The sequence below is a fragment of the Magnolia sinica genome, chromosome 12, assembly GCF_029962835.1.
Source record: "Magnolia sinica isolate HGM2019 chromosome 12, MsV1, whole genome shotgun sequence".
NCBI lineage: Eukaryota > Viridiplantae > Streptophyta > Magnoliopsida > Magnoliales > Magnoliaceae > Magnolia > Magnolia sinica.
This window is the reverse complement of record NC_080584.1, coordinates 78413174-78420645: the sequence shown is the minus strand read 5'-3', so window position 1 is coordinate 78420645 and position 7472 is coordinate 78413174. Positions and strand designations below refer to the sequence as shown.

Here is a 7472-nt window from a genome sequence, read left to right as displayed (position 1 = left end):
TCTTTATCAAGGAAATTCTTCATATGAATCTGTACCGTTGATAAATTTATCTTCTAAGCAGTCATTAATCAAAAGACTAATTCTATCAAATTGAAATATTTTTTAATTAAATTTCATTATAAACGAAGCCAAAACCACATGAATGGTGTGGATTTCCGAAACATGAGCTCCACCTATCATAATTTAAATGCCATGTATAGTGCACAAACATGAGCCCCACCTATCATAGTTTAGGAGGGCGTTTCAGTCACGGTAACTTCTCCGTACATATATCCTACTTGTCCAAGCATGTTTCAGTTGGCATGGATACCAGAAGAAGAATGCCATTTCTCTCTCTCCTCCTCCTCTTCATCATCTCTCCCAACGCCTACCTCTCCAATGGTTCAGATTCTATCACCCCAACACAACATTTTAGTTGGCCCCATAACCTAACCTCCCAAGGTGGGGCATTTGAACTGGGTTTCTTCACACCAGGTAACTCCCAAAAATACTACATAGGCATCTGGTACAAACGAGTCCCACAACAAACAGTTGTCTGGTTAGCCAACAGAGAAAAACCCCTCCCAAACCCCTCCAATTCAATCCTAAAGATTGCAGAAGACGGCAATCTAGTCCTCCTCAGCCCCTCAAATTTCCCAATCTGGTCCACCAATCTAATATCCAAGCCATTGAATTTGACTGTAGCGGTCCTCCTAGACACTGGAAATCTTGTTCTGAGAGACAGATCCAATTCCTCTGTGGTTCACTGGCAGAGCTTCGATCACCCAACTGATACATGGCTGCCTGGAGGGTGGCTTGGATTGAACAAGGTAACGGGTGAAAACCAACGGCTTACTTCATGGAAGAACTCGGAAGATCCAGCCCCTGGGCTGTTCTCTATAGAGATCGACCCGGGCCCCAGCACACAGTATTTTATTATGTGGAATGGGACTAAAAGTTACTGGAGTAGTGGAAATTGGGATGGGGCAATTTTCAGTAATGTCCCTGAAATGCGATTGAATGATTTCGATTTCATTGAAGGCGAACGGAGGAATTACGGTTTCAACTTCATCAATGACAAACAGAGGAAGTTTTTCAATTACTCACTGAAAAATACTTCCTTCCTTTCCAGATTCGTGATTGATCATTCCGGTCAGATCGAGATGATTTCATGGCTGAAATCCTCCTCTCAATGGTATCTGTTCTGGGCGCAGCCAATATCTCAATGCGATGTTTATGCTCTTTGTGGTTCCTTCGGAAGCTGCGACGAGAAGAGCTTGTCCTGTACGTGCTTGCCTGGTTTTGAGCCTAGGTCTCAGAACGACTGGGATTTGAGGAGTTGGTCGGGTGGGTGTATCAGGAAAACCCATTTGGAGTGTGGGCAGAACGGGTCATTCGATAGTGAGAAAAACGGGTTTTGGGCTTTGTCCGACATGAAACTGCCCAACGGCTCACGATCTTTGGCGGTTGGGAGCATCAGTGATTGTGAATTGGCCTGCTTAAATGACTGTTCTTGCACTGCTTATGCTTTCGAGAGCAGGTGTTTGATATGGAACGGAGAATTGTTGAATCTGAAACAGCTGTCTGATGGAAATAGTGAAGGCCAGACACTTCATCTACGTCTTGCGGCCTCCGAAATGAAGATTTCGGACCGTAGTAAGGGGACCAGTACATGGACTGTTGTAGGTGTGGTTGCAGGGGCTGTTCTTCTATTGGGTATTGCTCTGTTTTTTATTTGTAGGTGGCAGCAACAACGGAATATGGTTAGTTCAGAGGCAGTTCAAGGCTCTTTTATTGCATTTAGCTACCGAAGCCTGCAGATTGCAACGAAGAATTTCTCAGAGACATTGGGCTGCGGAGGTTTCGGTTCTGTTTTCAAAGGTACTCTACCTGATCAAACAATGGTGGCGGTGAAGAAGCTTGAAGGGTTTCGGCAAGGAGAGAAGCAGTTCAGGACAGAGGTGAGCACGATAGGGATGATCCAGCACGTTAATCTCATCCGTCTTCGTGGGTTTTGCTCGGAAAGGGCTAAAAGGCTGCTCGTCTATGATTACATGCCAAATGGGTCTTTGGATTCTCAACTGTTTGGTGAGATTTCCAACATCCTGGATTGGCCAACGAGGTACAAGATAGCAATTGGAACGGCGAGAGGAATAGCTTATCTTCACGAGAAATGCCGAGACTGTATCATACATTGCGACATTAAGCCGGGAAACATACTTCTAGATGATGGGTTTTGTCCAAAGGTGGCGGATTTTGGCCTGGCAAAGCTCATTGGGCGGGATTTCAGTCGGGTTTTAACAACCATGAGAGGAACAAGAGGCTATCTTGCACCTGAATGGATTTCAGGACTGGCAATCACGTCAAAAGCTGATGTCTACAGCTATGGCATGATGGTTTTCGAGATCATATCAGGAAGGAGGAATTCTGAGCACTTGGAAGTAGGGGAAATGGTGTTTTTCCCTACTTGGGCTGTGAGGAAATTCACGAGCGGTGAAATCCATTGCTTGTTGGATTACAGATTGGAGGGAAATGCGAATATGGAAGAGCTCGGTCGAGCTTGCAGAGTTGCCGGCTGGTGCATTCAGGACGATGAGAATGACAGGCCGTCAATGGGGCAGATTGTTCAAATCTTGGAGGGTGTTTTGGAGGTGAGCGTGCCGCCGGTACCAAGATCACTTCAGATTCTTGCGGAAAATCAGAACATGGTTTTACCCTCTGAGTCTTCGTAGTATCAGGGGCCAAGCAATGAATCAACAAATTCGTGGTGCAAGACCACTTGGTTAGTAGGTTCCAGCGAGTGAAGATTGTCATGGTGAGATCTCAACCGTCCAAACGTTTCAATATAATTCATGGCGCAGAAATTAAAGTTTGTTATAGTCGCTCTGGTTTGTTTCTGGTTTGTTTCTTTTCTTTGTATCAGCTGCATTTGGATGTTTAATCGAGTTAAATTGCGATATTTCAGTCTAATATAGTTGAAATGGCCACGCTTAATGAAGGGTTGCTACCTATTTGTGGTTTAAATTGTTTCCTATACAACTTGAAACCGTGGAATTTAGCTTCCCCAACTAAGTTAATTGTTTTGTTTAAGCCTGATTAGCGCATTTCAGTTGAATTGAGGATCTTAACTGGCAAAGGTAAAGTTGATCACCGTGTTCTATATGGATAATTACCTTGAATCAATGAGGCTCTCTTGAATTCAAAAAAGTTTTTTTTCAAATACATGACAAAAATAAATTTTTTAAGGAATTGATTCACTGAATCAATCATTCTCATAAAAATTAGTTTAACCACTTTAAATAATCCTACACAAACCTTAAAAATGTAATTAAAGTGTTTTAATCAAATTAGAAAACAAATTCAGAAAATTGTGTAAATTTTGCACGTCCATGGTCCAGTTGAGACGATAAGTGGAAATAACCATAAAGTGTTCAAAGAATTAAACTGGAAATTTTGTGATTTTCGACTCGTAGAATTGGATTTCGACCTATCAAAACTAATAGAAATCAGCCCACAAGCAATTTGGAATTTCAGGTAGCGATCGACCTGTCGATCGATCTATTGACCGTTCAAACTAATCGACTTTGGTCGTTCGATCTATTGACCGTTCAAACTAATCGACTTTGGTCGATCGATCAAAGTTTATGTTCAATCAATCGAAAGTGTCAATTTTTGTACAGCAAGCAAAGTCAAAAATTGTATCGTGGTCTGATTGATGGAAGTCCAAGTTTGATTGATTGAGGGTCTCCTCGAGTGGTCTGATCGATCTATCTAGGGTACTGATTGAGAATTACCAAAACTGTCCAACAAATAAATTGAATTAACCCAACTGTTTTGATTTCTTTGCCCCTGCTGCAACCATAGATGGCTCTACAACCATACCTGTCATAGAGGCTAAACTGATTCAACCCTGGGGCATTACCCGAAGTCAGGGATTTTGAAGGTCTCGACTGATGTGCAAGTAATCCATGCCTGCATTTCAAAAGTCGTCACCATTTTCTAAATGGCACCGAACTAACACATGCATCTGACCCCATCTTGGACTTGGATTGCATGGCGACCCAAATGCCACACAACTACGTGTGGTGACAGGACTCCATGGGGCCTGCCATGGTGTATGAATTTATACACCCTGTTAAGGGCATGACATGGGACCCCAATTGTGTAATTAGGAGCTCACCGCTCTATAACATCATGTGGATTTACCGTGGAGCCCACCATGATGTTTATGTTTTATGCACACGGTTCATCCGTTTACCAACTCATTCTAGGAAATGAGCCCAACATTAATGCATGTCCAAAGCTCAAGTAGACCACACCATACGAAAAAGTGGGAATTGAATGCTAGCCTTTTGCCTCTCATTTTAGAAAAAATGAGCCCAAATTAAAGTGTATCCAAACCTCACACAAACCATTCCATAGGAAAAAGTGGGATTGAATGCTTGCCTTTTTCCTGCTCATTGAAGGAAATTAGCCCAAAATTAAAGCATATACAAAGCTCAAGTAAACCACACAGTAGGAATAAAGTAGGAATTAGTTTTTTTTTTTTTTTTGGATTAGCTTGTTAGTACACACCCATGTCGGTACATACTCCATGTTAGCCACCCCCCGCTGGGGATAGACATCAAGACCTCAAGTGTTGATACGAGGTATCTCCACTCAGTCCGCCAGTTGAGCTATGGATCTGGGTGTAAGTGGGAATTAGTTACCAGCATTTTAATTTGTTTGCTCATTTTAAGCCTCAAAATTAAAGCACATCCAAAACTCAGGCAGACCACGTGATACAATAAAAGTGAGCATGGAATGTTTGCCATTGAAAACATCACATGAAAAAAAAGTTTTGGATCAAATTGATATTTATGCTCCATAGCTCAGTGGTAAACATACTGATGGGATTGAATGACCATGTAGTGTGGGTGTGTGTGTGTGTGCGCGCGCGCGAGTGTATGCGGGGGATCGAATGACCATGTAGTGTGGGTGTGTATGTGTGTGAGTGTACGTGGGAAGTGGGTGTGTGTGTAAAAAGCAAAAAAAAAAAAATAAAAAAAAAAAAAAATTGCATCCAGGACTTTATCATCAAGTTGAATGACAAAAGAACATCACTGTGGGCCCCTTGAAAGGTTTCAATGGTGGGGTCACCATCACCCCACGTTAGCTACGCGGTTTTGGTATTGCTGTAATCCGCATCCTATCTTCCTTAAATGAGAAATTATATGATGAGCTGAGGGCTTATTTTTATATATGCCTTACTTTTCTTATTCTTACAACTTGAGCCACTGTTAAATAATCTACACCGATGCATTTACGTGCAACAACGTGGATGGAATATTTCCAAAACTTATGGCTGATAAAAGAATTGAAACCTCTAAAATCGGGATACATTTTCACCGAATGTTGACGGTTGCTGTTTTCTCCTATAACCTTGTGCCACGATTTGAATAGTTCAGATTGTTTTATTAAGAATTCCATTAGATGATACTCAAACCAGTGTTATCCTCAAGCTTTCAGTGGCCTAGATTAACTAATCAGTGGTCTCACTATTCTGAACTGCAAGCCCACCAATAAATGGACAGAGTAGATTTGTCAAGGACATCCCCGTGGGACCCACATAGCCCTGGGCACAAAAATATCTTTGTGCTCGGGTCACAAGCAACCAGCTTCACCATGTTAACTGCCACTCTCCACCAAGAGCGGATTGCATGTGACCCTAGGCACAATCCACTTCTTTGACTGACCCCTCCGCACCGTGAGAGGATTGTTCGTGACAGATATATTCATATGCCTTGGCTACATGGGTCCACAGAGATATATTCATATGCCTTGGCTACATGGTACCACAGAGTTTATCTGAGTTGTAATAATATTATGAATGGTTTGGATGGCATATAAACATCATCTTCAGCTCCAGGAAGGCTACAACGTTAACCTTAACATATCTGTTCACACTGTTTCGTTGGTGTGGCCCACTTTAGTTTTGGATGTGACTGATTGTTAGAATTCTGTTAGTCCAAAACAGATAAACAGAGTGGATTTTTCAAAGACATCTTATAACCGCGCAAACAAGTAAATTAGTCCGCTTCCCTCTCCACCGCTCCCTATCTCACGGAAGAGAAATTCTAAGGGATTTTGCGTTGTATAGACCCAATGTACTGCCCATGTTTTTTCAGCAGACAGAAAGAAACTTAAGCACTAAAGTAGATCTCGAGTATTACTGATAAACTTAGAAAGACAAAAATACTCCTACTTTTTTCAGCTGCTTTATCCTAACAGGCAAGAATGTTTTTTTTAACTGCTTTACCATAATAGGCAAGGGTTTTTTTTGTCAAAAAACCAACATCCTAACCCTAGCCATTGCGATTGGCCAGATAAGTTTTGGTGTCAAGGGGGAAAAAAAAAAAAACCATTGTACCTAAGGTGCTAATTTTTCCCAATTCCATGGTAATGTTGCTAGCGTTTTTGCTGTGTATAAACGAGCTTCTGGTTTGCTGAATGGGGTCATTTTTCTGGTAATCCAAACCATAGGTGTGCTGAAACACACGTGGATGGATAAATTTTTTTTTTTTTTTTTTTTAAAGCAGTTTTGATTGCAGTATCCTCTTTATTAAGGAAATTCTCTCATATGAATGTAGACCGTTGATAAATTTCTCTTGTAAGCAGTCATTAATCAAAAGACTAATGTTATCAAATTGAAATATATTTTTTAATTAAATTTCATTAAAAACGCAGCCAAAACCACATGAATAGTGTGGATTTTCGAAACATGAGCCCCACCTATCATAGCTTAGGAGGGCGTTTCAGTCGCGAGATAACTTCTCCTTGCATATATCTTACTTGTCCAAGCATGTTTCAGCAGGCATGGATACCAGAAGAAGCATGCCATTTCTCTCTCTCCTCTTCTTCTTCATCTTCTCTCTCAACGCCTACCACTCAAATAGTTCAGATTCTATAACCATGTTGGCCCCATAACCTAACCTCCCAAGTTGGCTGCCTGGAGTGTGGCTTGGATTGAACAAGGTAACTGGTGAAAACCAACGGCTTACTTCATGGAAGAACTCAGAAGATCCAGCCCCTGGGCAGTTCTCTATAGAGATCGACCCGGGCCCGAGCACTCAGTATTTTATTATGTGGAATGGGACCAAAATTTATTGGACTAGTGGAAATTGGGATGGGGCAATTGTTAAATATCATCACCACCTCTCTTGAATATTTCGGAGTCTTCCGGAAACTCTCAGACATTTCTGGAAAATTTTTAATTTCTCTAGAATCTTTCGAAAACTTATAGAGTTTGATAGAGTTTTCTTGACTCTTCCAGAATGTTCCAGACTATGGTAGAACCTTCCGGATTCTCTTAAAATGTTCCGGAATATAATAGAATCTTATAAGATATTTGGAAGTTTGTAGAACTCTACTGATTCTAGAATCTTCCATAGCCCTCTATAAATATAGGAAGTGTCTCATTATGTAAATACAAAAACAATAAAGAGTGAGTTCAA

The 7472-nt window shown here is 41.3% G+C and overlaps 1 protein-coding gene across 1 annotated transcript; it reads left to right on the top strand.

Moving 5' to 3' along the window:
* Positions 1-302: 302 nt before the first annotated feature.
* LOC131220294 (G-type lectin S-receptor-like serine/threonine-protein kinase At2g19130) lies at positions 303-3069 on the top strand. The gene is made up of 2 exons (XM_058215242.1): positions 303-2677; positions 2725-3069. The coding sequence occupies exons 1-2, from the start codon at positions 303-305 to the stop codon at positions 2729-2731; spliced, it is 2382 nt and encodes a 793-aa protein (XP_058071225.1). The 3' UTR covers positions 2732-3069.
* The last annotated feature ends 4403 nt before the right edge of the window (positions 3070-7472 follow it).

Excerpts from the sequence above, each read along its gene's own strand:
- LOC131220294 (XM_058215242.1), top strand. The coding sequence starts at position 303 with ATGGATACCAGAAGAAGAATGCCATTTCTCTCTCTCCTCCTCCTCTTC.